The sequence below is a fragment of the Lathamus discolor genome, chromosome 1 (assembly GCF_037157495.1).
Source record: "Lathamus discolor isolate bLatDis1 chromosome 1, bLatDis1.hap1, whole genome shotgun sequence".
Lineage (NCBI taxonomy): Eukaryota > Metazoa > Chordata > Aves > Psittaciformes > Psittacidae > Lathamus > Lathamus discolor.
Window position 1 is genome coordinate 122,774,444 of NC_088884.1, and position 17,530 is coordinate 122,791,973.

General features: G+C 34.7%; 1 protein-coding gene across 1 annotated transcript in view; it reads right to left on the minus strand.

The window, feature by feature from the left end:
• The window catches only part of FSTL5 (follistatin like 5), a 359,720-nt gene that overhangs the window by 259,190 nt on the left and 83,000 nt on the right, over positions 1–17,530 (minus strand). The window contains exon 4 of the mRNA XM_065693765.1: positions 15,594–15,627. Coding sequence (XP_065549837.1) covers positions 15,594–15,627 — 34 coding nt within the window. The remainder of the gene's footprint in view (positions 1–15,593; positions 15,628–17,530) is intronic.

Sequence of the window (17,530 nt, forward strand, 5' to 3'; positions counted from 1 at the left end):
TTCCACTAGACCAGGTTGCTCAAAGCCAACCTGGCCTTGAACATTTTTTTGTAAACTTGCATGAAAAGTATATGGCTTTCTGTTGGTGATATTTGCAAACTGAAATCAAGGTAACACTAATTTTGTGGACATTAATTATTACAGAAAAAATAGGCAGTGTTATACCACCTACTGACTGCAGCTCTCTTTTGAAAATACAAGCACTAAATATAATTTTAGTACCAAATAGTTAACTAGTACATTCATATATTTGAAGAAATCCCAGTCATTATTCTGACTATCATTTAGACTATAAGCAAAGCCTACTACACCACTGAGGGCCACAGAAACACTGCCTCTGGTTTTCAGATATCTCTTTCAGCAACATAAATATTTCTGGGTTTAAAAATGAGTAGGTCATATGTATTCTGCTAAGCCTCATAGTTGTGTCGCTGAAGGGAAGAAGCAGATCAAATCCAAATATATTACACATTTTCTGTTATCTGAATAATGTAAAAATCACAAACTAGTTATCAATTTTTCAGATAATAAAAAATGGAATGGTTTATTTTTTCATTATATCAATTTTATTATTTAGTAGAATAAAATTACTACCAAATTATTTATAATTTGCTGCTTATTTATTTAGTATAGGGCTAGCCAAACATTTCAGCCCAAGAGCCAGAAAGTCAGTTTGATATTCTTCAAGATGACATTCTAACTCCAGAAAAACATGTCAATATGTAAAAGGTGAACAAAAAAGGAGGAAGACATTTTCCATCTGCTCTCTCTCAGGAAAATAAAGCAGTACAAAACCAAACAAACAAAACCACACACAATAACGTAAGAGATAAACTATGGACTATTTAGTAGTATGAAAAGGAATATACCAAAAGTAAGGCATTTCTGTGTGCCTTGAAAAGCTGAATGGAACAATTCTGCCCATTTAAAATGTTTCTGATTTTTTCATTCTGAATCTGTCTTTCCGGTTTACACCACATGACCAAGTTTCAGAAATCCATACCTAAGCATTGTATTTAAATGAATACAGTGTATATTTCAAGCTCTTGATTATACATCTGTGTGGAAAAACCAGGGAGACTCACAGAATCAGTAAGCAGGGGTCTGCCTCTCAAGCCATTTCACCACAGGCTTCACATAGTTTTAACAAATTCACTTGATGTAACATGGATTTCAGTTCCTGCTTCTGAAAGTCCTACGTTCTCTCACAGAGATCTTGGGGTGAAAAAAGAGCCACCAACAACTGCACATACAGATTCTGCAAATAAAGGTATTTTTCAGTAGCTGGTTGGATTACATACATGCTCCATAACTTTGACTAAACCAACAAAACCAGACAACACACAACATGAGCACACCTTCAAATTGAGGATGTATATTCTATGGACAGTTTTAAATGTAATGTTATCCTTGCAGCTTCTGCTGTTTTATTTCATGGATGATAAACTGCTACTGTTTATTTTTTATTTAGAAAATAACAACCTATTTAGCCCCTGACATCTCCTGTTCCTGACTTCTAGAAAAGCTTTCCCCTCAATCTATTTGCTTAGTGGAAAATCTTCTAATGTTTCTCAAAGTAGTGTCACCATCTTGAGTTACAAAACATTCAGGACAGAGTGAAAATTTATGAGTTAGTTTTCTTTGTATATATGACATGATTCACACAGTCAATGTAAAGTTACTAGAGTTCACAAGTCCTATTTCAAACACCAAGGAAAAAATTAAAGCACAAATAACTGAATTGGTTCACTGGTGTCCAGATTTTCTTTCTTGAGTTTGGCGCCAGAAGTGCCCAGGTCTACCTCTTATTGTCTTAAAACACTTCCCTAAATTCTCTGATGTCCGGCTCCATCTTCTACAGATGCCATCTTGAATGATAAGAGGCATGATTAAATTGGCTGGTCAAAATTATGTTTAAAGACAGGTATTCGTTTGAAAAGAGAACTTTAAAATGCATTGTTCCCATCCATTCCTAGAAAATTGCAGGATTTTTTTTTTTTTTTACCCTATTTTTTTGCTAATCACAGCCCACCTTTCCTAACTCAGTCACTGAATGTAGAACTGTGCTAAGTCACACTATTGGCAAGTGACTTCATAATATTTTATGGTAGTCTGTATCACTGGCATTTGGAAAGCAAGAGCATTTTCATTAATTGAATCAGTCTGAAAAGAGCTACAAATATTTAACTAACTGATCTCTACCCAATACTTTCCAAAGCATAAGGGAGCAGTATTTGTAAATGTATTACAAAGATACTTCCATGGATCTTTGAAAACCATGTTCTTTTCTGTGTTATAAAAGCTTTCAGAGCAATGTATTCTAAGTGTCTGCAGTCAAAATTCAATACACCTGCAGAATCCCACTGAAGTCAAATCAGGCTCAGTATACTTATACAAGATTCTGCCCATACAGAACAACTTTTGATTCTATGGCCTGCAAAACATGATTGCACACCACTTAAAAATTCCTCATTTTCAAATTGGTTTTCATTAAAATTCCATTGCTTAGGTAATTTTTAGGCCATTTAAAAATCAATAATCTATTTTGCACTAATGTTTTCAGGTAAACTAATGTTTCTCAGTATGATTTAGGAGTTCGTAAAGTGATATGCAAACCTACCATGAACTAAAACAGCTTCTCTGTGTACACGTAACATTCTATGAATTAAAGTATTTTTTTATATTTTTCTTCAAGTTGTCCTTCCAGCGCCCTAGCTGAAATGAAAGAACATCAGATTCTAAGCCTGTTTAATTTAGAATAGCAACGAATTAATCCTAATAATCTAATAACTCCATACAGCATTGTCTTTGAATCATTAGAGGATTTGCAGATAGTATCTTGTGCATGCAAACGAGATAATCATAGAAGCACAGACACCAAATAGCCCTTTTTCCAAACACTGGTGGACATGCATATTCAACAAAATGCAAATATTGGCTTTTCTGATAGCAACTAGATCAGATTGCTAAACTGTCTGATGGGACATTGTAATCCCAGTGTAGGAAACAGTACTGACCTTCGTGCTCTGTATGGCTAGCATGTAGCTTGCTTGCATTTATGATTTATGATTCTAAGCATTTGCCACAATTGGAAGAATAAAGTAGGCCATGTAGAAAAAGGCAGTCTCTGTCAGTATAGAAAAACTTGAAAGAAAGTAAACAGGCTTCATGTCTCATGATATCTCTCTGGAGAGGCAAGGAAGAAATGTCATTTGCAATTGATCACTTATAAAGATAAGTGGCCCTATAAAAAGACTCTTTCTCTTTTAATAAGCAAGAAAAGAGGATTATAACAGGTCACACACCTGCACATTCAGCAATCAGTATGCCTAGCAAGTATTTTGGAATATAGACATATGAAAAATGCTAATTTTTTTAAGAACATTGATCTAGGCTGCGTACACTGATGCAGATAGTCATTTTTTGGTGACATGCTGTACCAAAAAACCTCCTATAAACCAAGCTTAAACCAAGACTATCTGCACTACTGGATACTTCACCCGATATGTTTTAATCTTGAACTACATTATACTTCTAAACCTTGCCTAATTCAACACTTCAAATTGGAGTGGAAATAAAGAAATGGACAGGAAAATGCTCAAGGTAATTTTATTAACTTGCAGTAGATTAAATGATACCCTCAGATGAGGTTTTAAAATGTGTATTTAAAGTCTATTAAAGGTTCACAAGAAATGCTTTTTTCCAGGTTCTCATTTCTCTTCTGGGTAGATATTCTGTTTGCACAAAAAAAAACCAAAAAAACCTTACTATTCCAGTCCTCAGTAATGATCTTGTGTACATTTTGGAGTATGCCATTCTTTTGCTTAAATAGTAAAGAGGAATCAGAGATAGAAATACATTTTAAATAGACAGTAGTCCTTACACTGCTGAAATATCTGTGAGTGAAACCTTTAAGAAACGAATGGTTCCATTGCTGTGCCTCTGGGAAATTTTACTTCTGTCTAAGTCAATGTATGGTCCAATGGCAAATCCTTATCTCCATCTTCTACTAATGTATTTATTTTACTCAACGTTTTTATGCAATTCAAAGGAAAATCATTTGCACCAGATAAGAAGATCATGAGGTGGGATTTTTGTTCCTTTGTTTGTTTTGGGGGGTATTTTCTATTTATTTAACATTATTTTCATATAAATGCAAAGCACAGAATAATAATCAGATAATAAGAGAAACAACTATTTCCCAATCTTCTGGAACAAAGAAAAGCCCAAACTCAGGGCTTGTATTGAAGACATTACATAAAACCTAAATAGCCTGTTAGTTTATGGAGCTCATCTTTGTTACATGCATGACATTGCTTTTACTGTTATGTAAGGGCAACCTCACTACTTCCGTCAATAGAATGAAATGCCACATTTCAATGATAGTTTTTCTTTTACACTGAATTATTTTTAAAAGAAAATATTTAAACTTCTGTTGCAGATATCTGGAGTGGGTTTTAATAATACAGTCATTCAACATGCAGTAACAGACACTTTAAAAATTTGCACTTGGTATGGTCAAAAATATTTGCTGTTCATTTAAAAACTGTTGATACAGTTTTCCAACCAGCACCCTGTGAAAAAATTTATTATCAAGTAACTTTGTAAGATTTTTCTTTGCATCATTAATGTTTAGAGTGGTCTCTGTCAAGCTATTCATGTTTTTAAGCAAAGTTAGAAATGCACAGAACAGAGAATCAGGTGTCATAAGTAATTCAGGTTGAAAGGGACCTTGTGAATTTTCTAGTCCGTGCTCCTGCTCAATGCAGGGTCAGCTGTGAGGTCAAACCAGGTTGCTCAGGGCTTTATCCAGACAGGTCTATTTCAAATTTATGAACAGTCTAAATAATGACTAACCATGTGCAAAATTATCTATATTATTACCAGCAGCCATCCCAATATATAATTTAAAGCCATCTTTACCACATAGACAAGTTTTTGCATTCAGCACCATTATTAACATTTGTATGGAAAAAGTTTCATACTTCTTTTAGCATGTTTTTTTATCTGACTTTATATTAATGAAAGGTACAAAAAATACTTGCACTGACTGCCTTAAGCATCTAACTTAAGTTTTAAATATTTTTTAAAATGCATTTATTTTTCCTACATTAAAAATAAGCTTTTAAACTTCAGTGTTAAACAGCAAGTACCTGCACAAGGGTTATTATTTCCTCAGATAACCATGTAAAGAAGTGTAGCTCATATGAAATCACTCTTTGTTTTACATTCATTTTTATCTCCAGATGTAAAGATAACATCTTTCAACGATGTACAAGGAAAAAAAAAATCTAAATTGGTTTCAGTTAGTGTCAATTTATACTATTAAACTGTAATTACCTAGTTATAATGAAAAGTTTAAGTTAACCTGCATTTTGACTGAAATATTGAAGAAACGTGTAACTGATATTTTTCATTGTGAACAAGGAGCCTAGATTCACTCTTCACACAACTAATTTCACCTTTGACCTAGCAAAAAGCAGCAGAACTAAAAACTAAAACTCCATCTATTTACGGCTCAGTCCTGATATTTTGTGTATATATGGCTGTGAATATGTACACATGTATTTCTAAAAGTTTATTCATATATGCTTACATACAAGCATGTTGAACGACCCTAGAAAGATTTTGTTTAAACAATATAAATATATTCTCCTTGGCATTTATGATGCTATATGACTTCTGTCACTTTTATGTCATCAATCATATTCATAACTGTATATACTGCTTTTATTTTGAGATGTCAACAATTATTATAGAGTAACAAGATTTTTCATTGTTTCTGGGGAAAGCAGGTCAGATTACTGCTAATTAGACCAGAGTGCAAGCTATATATATGATCATTTAACCACAGAAATTATGATACCAGTATTTTATTTTATTGGGTTTTTTTCCCCATTTGTGGTGCATTTTTAGCGGGCAATTTTCTTAAAGCAACACAATCACGGCTTTTACATTTTATGAGGAAGAATCAATGTGTTGTAATTAGAACGTTGGCGGCACTCATAATACAACTGGGATTTTTGTATGCCTATTTGCTATAATTCTTTATTCTTCCCTTTCTCCTGGGAGCCTTCATTTAATCAGCTCTATGCAGAATTTTATAAAGCCAAGAAAAATGCTTGCTTTAATATTCTCAGATTTATTTATTTTTGAACCATATTAAAAGTTTTTCTTAAATTTCTACTGAAGCAATGCCATCATTGATTCTAATTTTTTTTTTTAAAGGAATAGAATCACTGAGATTTCACGGATTACTGCTACTGGACCAGCATTCACAATTGCATCTGTGTTCTTTTTGCATAATTTAAAAAGGAAGTAATATGAACCTTATTACTGAGAGTTTTGTTATTGAGACTGACAGCATAGCAATCTAAGCCTATACTTAGGCTAAATCTTGACAAGAAGCCACATGCTAGAAAAATTAAAAAAAATATAGCCACTGCAACATATGTGCAAATAAATTCTACACATTTGAAAGTCCAGCAAGCATGAAGAGGAGAAAGCATCCTACTATATCATTTCACTTTTGGATACAAAGGCACTTGCTTATAGATGTGTAATGATTTATGATTTTAACCAAGGATCAACCATGACTTTATTAATGATAAATTTAGTTGATGCAGGGCCTCACAGCATGACAGTTTGTTACTACCATTGCCATTATACCATATGGATATCCCTTCAGAATCTGAACAAAAAAAAAAAATAATTTGGCAAACCTTTTCAACTGTTAAAATTTTGTAAGACACACTTCTGACAGTTATCCATGCATCATATCAAAAAAACCTTTAAGAATTGTCAGGAATTTATCCTATTAGGATTTCAGATAGCATCTTAAAGACTAGAAAATATTTTTACTATTAATTAATAAAATACAGTTATTTCTTAAAGATTCATCAGGTCCTCCAAGATGATGGAAGTGTAGGTCAAATGACAAACAATATGCAGGTAAAAACATAATCCAAATTGAATGTTCCCCTGAACTGTTTTCACACAGACTACCCCATGAAGTCCTCTTCCTGGGAATCTGACACTGGAAGCTGTGTTCCATGACTGTGAAAAAAACCTAGAAGTTACTTCAAATCTGTGATCTCTAAAAAGCTTTGGAAGTTCAAAGGCATATTCTACAGCAGAATATTCAAGGAGGTTGCATTTCAAAGCCTTATACATGTTCTCTTCTGAAAGCATGGATTACTTTCTGCCATATGATATTATCAAAGATATGAATGGGCGGTATGAAAAATTGAGACTGGATCTTCCAGAGGCCAGTAACAGGTTTAGATGGGAATATGTCAAACTGTTTGCAGAAAGATTCAACTTTCATGAGTGCCTCTGTGCTTCAAATCAGTGTGTAAGGACTACTTCTGGTTACAGGGGACACCTGACAACGCTACCTACTCAGGTTCACTTAATCTTTGAAGCAAAAAGTTCCTATTTTCCATCACTGTCATTCCTGATTACAACATTATTTACCTATCAGCCCTCATGTTGGCAACCAGATTAAGGTATTACATACTGGAGAAGTTGTGCTTCATTTTAAAGAGGAGGCTGCGGGTCCTTCTACCATCTTCAAGCAATTTCCTGAGAGGTTTTTTTTCATTAATGTATCACTGCATGAACTGTATTGGCACCAAATCTCCTCCTTAGTCCCACAGAACTAGGGAAATTCATCCTGAAGCAGGTTTCATTTCAGTTTTACTTTATCATTCACAGGCAATCACGCGCTATTTTTAATCTGGTGTTATAATATTAATTCATGCAAAGAGGAATAATCAGCACATGAGAAATGTCTTGCTGCATAAAAGGAGAACTGCCTCTTGTTTAAAATAATGATAACCTAGCTGACTTCTTATCTCAGGATTTCCATACTCTTTTCAAGAATTTTTAACAAAACACTTTCAAGTCTTCCATTCTGCTAGGCAAAACAAGCTAAGATCTCACTTTCTCATTTATAAAATACTATCTGATCACTGTAGCACTTCTCTGTACTTGTTCAAGATTAAATTCAATTCAATCTGAAACGTGAACATTGAGACATAGACACAGTATGTCAGATGAGGTTAAAGTAGTGTCATATATAATACTTATTATTGCTCTATCCCTGCAAGGAAAACCTTCCTTGATATGATACAAACACACCTGTTTCTTTATGACATGCTGGTTACTCAAGTCATCATACAGTCAAGTTTTTACTTTCCTTCTTCCTTTGTTGTTTCCAAATTATAGCCTTGATTATAGCAAAAAACATTCTGGTTCCCTGAAATTTGTACCATCACACTTAATCTCATTTTCAGATTAAACCTTCAAATCCTTCAACAACATTCCTTGGACTTGGGGGTGTTGGTCAATGAGGAAATGAACATGAGAGGCAGTGTGCGCTTGCAGCCCAGAAAGCCAACCATATCCTGGGCTGTATCAAAAGGAGCGTGACCAGCAGGTTGAAGGAGGTGATCCTGCCCCTCTACTCTGCTCTCATGAGACCTCACCTGGAGTATTGTGTGCAGTTCTGGTGTCCTCAATATAAAAAGGACATGGAACTGTTGGAACAAGTCCAGAGGAGGGCCACAAGGATGATCAGGGGACTGGAGCACCTCCCATATGAAGACAGGCTGAGGAAGTTGGGGCTGTTCAGCCTGGAGAAGAGAAGGCTGCATGGAGACCTCATAGCAGCCTTCCAGTATCTGAAGGGGGCCTATAGGAATGCTGGGGAGGGACCCTTCATTAGGGACTGTAGTGATAGGACAAGGGGTAATGGGTTCAAACTTAAACAGGGGAAATTTAGATTGGATATAAGGAAGATGTTCTTTACTGTGAGGGTGGTGAGGCACTGGAATGGGTTGCCCAGGAAAGTTGTGAATGCTCCATCCCTGGCAGTGTTCAAGGCCAGGTTAGACAGAGCCTTGGGTGACATGGTTTAGTGTGAGGTGTCCCTGACCATGGCAGGGGGGTTGGAACCAGATGATCTTAAGGTCCTTTCCAACCTAACTATTCTATGATTCTAACATATGCACATCTATATCTTAGTGACTACTGGCAACTTTTTGCCAGATTAAAAAATAAAAAAAATAAAAATATCCCAGTATCTAATTTATTTTCACATTTTAACAAATCCTTAAATAGCTATTTGCAAAAAATGACTGGAATTTTTATTACTAGGAAGAAAGCATACAAAGTTGCATTAATTTACTAAAGATGCATGCAACTGCATAAGCAAAGAAGTGCTTCATCTTTTCGTACTAATCACTTGAATACCTGCAATGTAAACACAGGTTTTCATTTGCCTCTAGAGAATTAAATTTTAAGTTATAAACAATCTATCCATTTTTTTTACCTGAACTAAAGTCTTTATAAATAGTTAAACTGCTTGTAGTTCTTACCTGTGGAATATCTATGACTGTCCAACATCTATATGGTCCAAAGGGTACTTTTGGAAGACAAAATTTTCCTCATTTAAAGCCCAGTAGTGCTGAAATTATTTTCTGAAGAAGCTGTGCATAAACGGGGATCAGTTCCTGTGTAAATTCTGGGGGGGAAAGGGATTGCTCTCTATCTATCAGCAAACCTGGAATTTATCTTCAAAAAAAAAAATTAAAACAGCAGTGGTCTTTTAAGTACCAAATGGGAAATATACCTGTGACATTAAAGTTATGTTCATTTGTGTAACACCGATAGGATTTTGCTTATTCATGTATCAGGGTACTAGATTAGTATGATGTTAGATAGGTAGATATCTGTACTAGATACCATACAATTAACATTTCTCCTAAAGATCCCTATGTTCTTCACAGTAGGAATAATGGCAGAGAATATTTTCTTCCTATAAGCATGTAGACGATATAACAGAAAACTGTTGCTGTTATTTCTTTTAATAGAATTCTTGAAAATCGTTCTGAATCAAGAAAAATGGAATGAAAGGAAAAAGCAAACCAGAAAGTTTCATTATGTCATGTTGCTTTTGATGTAATGCTTTTGCATTTGATGTAACTTACTTTACAGCCGGTTCACCTAAGGAATTAGCTTTTCAGGCACTTGGGAAGGTATTTAACATTTAAGGATTAAAAACTGAAATGAATTTATAAAAGAAACTTATATTTTCTATCTGTAAGTTGAAAAGCAGAAAGACATTTGACTGACAGCAGTCTCTGCTTTGGATCTCTTCAGAAAAGGTTTTAATAATTACTCACATTTAAACTGCTAGTTAAAATAGATACTTTCATTCCTTGCAAAGTCTCCTTAGAAACACTAGACTTTTAAGCATAATCAAAGCAGACAGCTGGGTCCACCCTTTATGATAATGTGCCATGCAGCTTTATTAATCTGACCTTTGGAAACAAATGAGAAATTTAATACTGCCCCACCATAATTGTTAGTGGCAGCCCTTTTAGGAGCCTTTAATTTGCACTTCACTTTAATATCTGCTTCCAGTTATGATGTAAACGTTAACAGGATCTGACACTGCTAATTGTGTTCTAGTGTCTGAAGCAGTGGCAAAAGAGTGTGCTTGGAGTAAACTAGAACATGACCTAAGTGGATAACAAAATGCATCAACCCCGGCTATTCAAAGAGTAAGACAAAAATGAACACTCTGATTGCTTCAACTGGCATCTGAGTGATATACAGTGCTGCAATAATTAGGAGTAAGGGTGGAAATCATGTTCAACAGACTTACCTTTCAAGGTTATATAAGATCTGATTGTCCTTTAAATTGCTTGCAAAAGATATCTGATAGGAAAAAATATGTTCTCAATATATAATTTTTTTCTGGTACATACTGTTCCAGCAGAGAAGGAATACTACAATGTAACAAACTAAAACATTAATCAATTCAGTCCAGGAGGATTGCAGTTCACATTCTAACCATACTCACATAATACAAGTCTGTTGAAATACAGATTTAGAATTATTTGATCAAGCAGACATAATGAGTCACTAGATACATTACAGAAAGTAATGGAGTGCATTTTTTGTCATAGTTAATTGGTTTAACATGACATAAGCTGCTGATGCCATCTATTCTGTATCAGAACATATGCAGCTTTGACCATTATAAAAAATAATAACAGCCAGTCAGTCACATTGCAGGACAGACATAACAGCTTGCTCGCCCGCTGGCATTTGAGAGTATCTCAAGCTAAGTTGTCACTTTTAGAAGTTATTGCTTTAATTAAGGCCTTACTGTTTTTTTCCCTTAAATTCTTTCAACTGTGAACAGTCTTAAGCATTTTTTCACTCCTTTTTGTCTTACATTTATCATTGCATAGAAGACACCACCACCAATCTGGAATCCTATACAAGGCCACAAGTGTTGTGCAAGTATGCTAACTTTTTAAGGACTACAAAGCAAGTAAGATATGTAAGTGATACCCATATGGTATCCTCTTTATTTTAGTAGCTAAAGGTCATAAAAGGAACAGATGATTGTTAATGATATCAGAAGAGTCTGGCAATATGTTCATAAGAATAGATAATTCTATTTTTAAAAGTGATGTGTGAGTCAACAGTGATTTCACATTCAAATTATTAAGGTAAGCATTAAATGAGGAGGACTGAATACAATTAGAAACTCAGGTTGTAATTAAAATACTGTCAGTCAGTATTCTCTAAACTCTAGTTTTGACTGTTAATGATGTTCAAAGCTCAGATCAATAGTAAGTAGCAAAAATTTGATCAGTATACTATAGAGCCAGTCTCAAGTGTACTTAAGTAAAAGTATTCAAGTTAATATCATTAAAATTATTTGCAGACTATTTTGAAAATGCTACGAAAAGTGTATGCTTTCCAAATTTTATCTGGAGCAATATTTGTATCCTTCACTGTTACTTAATTTGCTAAAACAAATAGCCAAAAATACACAAGTTGTATACAGTATAATCTCTTTGTTCCATATCAGCAAAATGACCACCTAAATTCAAAACTGTTTTTTTAGCTTTTCTGGTCTAGTAGATTTTCTCTGGCTTTGCTACTGTTGTTTCTTAAGAATATATATTGCACACTGCTTTCCAATACCAAGATTGATTTTTAGTTCTTAAAAAAGAAAATTATTGTCTTGTAATTCAAAATAACCATGATTGAGTTTAGGAACTTATCATCTGAAACAGTACCAGTTAACTGAAGTATTTTGTGACTCACTATTTCCAGGGTGCTCATGCTTTTTCTGAGCAAAGGAATTGAGATGGCTTTGAAGTTTGGCAAATCATCAATATATGTGACTAGTCAGCCCTGGTTCTTCAGAAAGAAAAGTCTTCCAGAACAACGTTGTCAGAAACAATTTGCACTTTAAAGTTTGTAATGTAAGGTTTTAAAAGCACCTGAAAGTCTCCAAAGTTAAGAGTGAGCTGGGAAGAAAATTCTGCACATTGCTTAAATACAACACAATTGGATATTGGCAAACGTATTTCCAATTTACTGCAAAAGTATCAATTTTGAAGACCAGTACAGGTTTAGAATAAAATATTCATTTGTCTGAGGGAGTTAGCACTGAAAAAGAGATGTAAAGGAGGTCAAATTGTGACTCCAAACCAGCAAGAAAATTTAGCGAGGTTTTAGTTGGCAAATGTTTGCCGTGTTATTTCTTTCATATTAAAGATGTGTTTTATCAAACTAATTTCTTTTGTATTTTGCTCTGATGATAACCATTTTCATGCATAAAGAAGTCTCAGAAGTATAAGGAAGTTTGCCAGTATATACAAAAATTGTGAAATGTTAATGTATTATTTTACATAAAAGCAGCGTTGGTTTTTTTTTTCCTCAAACAGTGTACAGAAAGGTCTATTATCCATTAAATAAAACATGAAAAAAAATATCACAGATCAGAGAGAGATGGGATTAGTGTCAGAACAGAGCATGTCTGAGTACTGGCTTCTATTTTGGTGTGATTGACTTAGTGGCTGACAGTAGAAGTAACAGATGGGAAAAACAAATGGGTCAGAAAAATGTCAGGAGAAAAAACACAAACACTACAAAACAATAACATCAGTGCTAAAACATGAATAGCAGTCAGATTTATAGCAATAAATTAAGAAAAAATAAAAAATACTAGGCTTTTATAATATAGTAAAAGATACAGAATGGTGCTTGTTACTAATGTCTGGATCCTGCTGAAGTCAAAAGGCATTTGACTATAATTCTGTTGCAATACCCTCCTAAAACAGTCTTCTGTATTATGAAGAAATTCTTGATAAAAATCAGATACTGAAACCAGTATCAATGGTTGATACTATCAATGTGTCAGTGGAAGTTATGAGGCATATCAGAGATTCCAGTTTCATTTGGTAGGAATCTTTAACATTAGCTATAGTTGTCCTCTGTATTAAGACTAAAACATTGATTCTGAGAGTTTCAGAATACTAAAGGAAGCACAGAAAATTTTTTTGTCCTTTTACCTTATACGGTATCTGTCATATTTGGAAAGAGTAAGGAATATTGTTAGAACCCTGTCCTAAGACCGTGGAGACAATTTAATGTGCTGGTTTGGGCTGGGAAAGGGTTAATTTTGCTCATAGTAGCTAGTATGGGGCTATGCTTTGTATTTGTTCTGGAAACAGTGTTGACAGTACAGGGATGTTTTAATTACTGCTGAGCAGTGTCAAGGCCTCCACAGAGTCAAGTCTGCTGTTTACAAGCCTGCTTACAGAGTCAAGGCCTTTTGTGATTCTCACCCCTACCCACCAGTGAGGAGGCTGAGGGTATACAAGAGGCTAGGAGTGGACACAGCCAGGACAGCTGATCCCAACTGACCAAAGGGATATTCCATAACACAGGGTATCATGCTCTGTATATAAAACTAGGGGAAGAAGAAGGAAGGAAGGGACATTCAGAGTTATGGCATTTTTCTTCCCAAGAAACTATTAGACATGTATCCCTGCTTTCCTGGACATGACTGAACACCTGTCTGCTGATGGGAAGTGGTGAATGAATCCCTTGGTTTGCTTTGCTTGCATGTGTGGCTTTTGCTTTACATATTAAACTGCCTTTATCTTAACTCACAAGTTTGCTCACTTTTATTCTTCCAGTTCTCTCTCACATCCCACTGAGGGTAAGAGAGTGAGTGGCTGAGTGGAGCTTAGTTGCCAGCTGGGGATAAACCACAGCATTTACTTATCTCACAAGAACACATGCAGAGCACAACATCCTTAGATACTGTAAGTGAAGGGTAGCTGCTTATTGACGATGCAGACCATTTATGATGAAATATTAATTTAACCTTGTTTCATCCAAATCAACCAATATTTTAAGAAGAAACACCTTCAAGATCTTATATGCCTTAAGTTACAAGTGAAATAAAAATATCTTTCTGAAACTTTGCAGTAACATGGAAAAAGAACATATGAAAACAAATAATTTAAAGAATATGAAAAGAGTAGACAAAAAAAAAAAATAAAGAAATAAACCAGCCACAAAACAATCCCCAAAAAGCATTAAGCAATTAAGACTACCTCTGTATATATCCGAAAGCCTACTCCATGCCTGAGTAGTCTTCCAGACCACTGAGATCTTCCAAGTTGAATTGTCAGTATAGGCAGAGACATGCACAGCATGAAGGAAGTTTAGCAGATTGAAAATTTTCTCAAAAGATGTTACAGATATAACCACAATGCATTCTGTGCAGGTGGACACCAATATCACTGCCTGTTTGGAGGTAATGGATATCTCCCTACAAGTGGAATGCTTTCCTTTGGATGTAGCTGTGGGCAATATTTTGTCAGCTTTTGAAAACTGTTTCTTTGGTTAGTTAACTAAACTAACACCTAATTGATAATGACGGTTGAAACTGAAAGGGTTTATTTTACTATGCACACTCTTCAAATGAAGGACCACAGATCCTTCAATGATGTAAATCATCATATCATCATGAATAATGTAACTGCCCTGACACAACTCCAAACAGCTATTGGATTTAGCTTGTCTTCAGATGCCCATGTCTACACATAGTTGGAAGGAAAGCTAGGAAATTGAGATTAATGAGTACTGTGATACATAACTGAATTATGAACAGCTAACTAAGGTGATATGATTAAACATGAAATCCACAATTTGGTTTCCTGAACTCTTCTAATTTTCTTGAAACAAGGTTGGATTTTTACCCTGGATATTCTATTTAATGAAGTTTTTAGCTAACGGCATAGAGTAAAGTGCAGTGAAAGTATAAAAAAATTGTATGCAAAACACACACCTGACAGTAGTTTTGCAAGGCAGCCTACCAAGGATGTGATCAGTTTGTGCACAAATTGGAATCACATCCAGTCACAGATTTACTGAATGGAGAGGGAGAAGCTAAAGTGACGGTACGGATGTTTCACTGAAGTATAATAAGTGGCCATAGCTGAGGACACAAACTTGGTGAGAAGCCATGCAGCCCATCCCATCTAGAGTACAGCAGTCAGCTTTGTTCATCTCAAGCAGAGTTCTGAACATAGTAGCTTATTCACTTACTTTCTACATTTCATCCCACTTTCCTGGATATAGTTTTGTGATACCAAACACCAAAACACTCAGCAAACAATCCATCTGGATAATGTTTTACCAACAATGGATGTTAGATTTAGGATGATAACAATTATCTCCACATTTTGAAAATAATTAACACTTACCTTTATTTCTTGAGCTTTCCTGATTCTTTTCCTGCTGCAATTAAAAGTAGAAAAATGTATTATTTAAAGAATTAGTTAATATAAAAACAGACATACAGAGACAGTCTAGTTCACCCTCCTTCCTGCTCCAAGATAAAATTAACTACACTTTGTCTGCTGCAGAAAGATTCCTATATAACCTGGTTTTAAACTCACCCAGTATTTTTCACGTTTTTCACAATGACAGTGATTAAGCATTGGAACACACTGTCTAAAGAACCTGTGCAGTCTCTGTATCTCTCTCTCCTGGGAGATGCTCATAATTCGACAGAACAAGACCTTGTACAACCAGGGTTGGAACTAGATGATCTTAAGGTCCTTTCCAACCCTAACCATTCTACAATTCTAATTTTGAAGTTACATCTGGTTTAAGCAACTGGTTTAGCTAGATAACTATAGAGGCCACTGCCAGCCTAAATTACTCCATGATACGGAGAGGATGTTCCAGAACCCTGTAAGACCTGAAACAGTGCTTAACTGTCCTCAGTTCCATCCTGAAAAAATGTTGAAATCCCTTAAACTATAAATAATATTTTTTCTTATTTTTCCTGATTTGCCTGCATCTCAGTGAATTTCAAATTTTAAACAAAGTCATCTTCTCTTCCTTCAGTTATCTCCAAGTCTTCTCTATTTTTAAGAATTTTTTACTATGTGTTGCCTAAAGTATTCTGATATTCCAACTCAGAGTTGTCTATAAGGATTTTTTTAAACACATCAGCTCTAAAGCTGCATCAGCAGCACATAACATATATTAACATATTTCAAAATAGCATTTTGCTTCCAAAAAGACAGAATTACATAGCTGATTCACAGTCAACAGATTTTTCACTATAATCCCCTTAGTTGTTTAATCCACCAGCCTTTTCCCATAGTACTATTACCTAGTTATTTCTCTTTTTTTTTCTTTGAAATACTACTATATTATGTTTCTGTAAAAATGTGTTTAAAAATAACATACAATGTATTAGCAAATAACAGGAAAAGACTCCTTCTACTGAGGCAACACCACACAAAAATGGATATAAACTTCCATGGTTAGAAAACATCAGCTGATAAAACTTCTGAATCTCTTTTTGAATAAGTACACAACCATTTCTTCCAAAGGAAAAAAAAATAAATAAAAAGCAGCAAGTTTATTTAGTTCATTTACCAAAGGACTCACTCTAAATACTCTCAAACTATAACTGAAGTTGACAGGTCTTCCGTTTATTCATTTTGATTTCAATGTCTGACACAAATCCTGTTGTTTGCTTTGCAAACACTGAAGAAATATTTACAACTCAAGCAATAACTGCTACCACAGCATGTTCTCCTAATTGTATTTTTAGGTTTATTTTATGTTTTGAATGAAAAGATAGGTCTTCAGAAATGGTGAAGTCCATATAAAATGAAAGTTTGGCAGTATGTAAATCAGTACATTTTCCTTAGTAACACACTTGTACACAACTGTATGTATTCACTGATCACACCTTCATATTACCTATATGAGAATGAATACAGTAACCAATTTCCTACATAACCTGATATTCAGTGTTAAGTATACACTAAGCTAGTTGTATTCAATAACATGGAAAAAAAAAAAAAAACAACTATGAGAATTTAGCCAAGACAGTAGTCTGTCCCCAAAATTTGCAACTTCAGTTTTACAAATGAGATGCTTTTTGTTCTGGGTACTGAAAGGAAGAGGGGAGAGGGAGAGGCAGAGGGAGAGGCAGAGGCAGATGTCTTCTGCCTTTATTTGCAATAAAATATGATGAACTAGATTGCAAGGGATTTTCACATACATGCTTAATAAATTAAATGAATGGTATTTCCTGAAATACAGGATATAGAATCATAGAATAGTTAGGGTTGGAAAGGACCTTAAGATCATCTAGTTCCAATGCCCCTGCCATGGG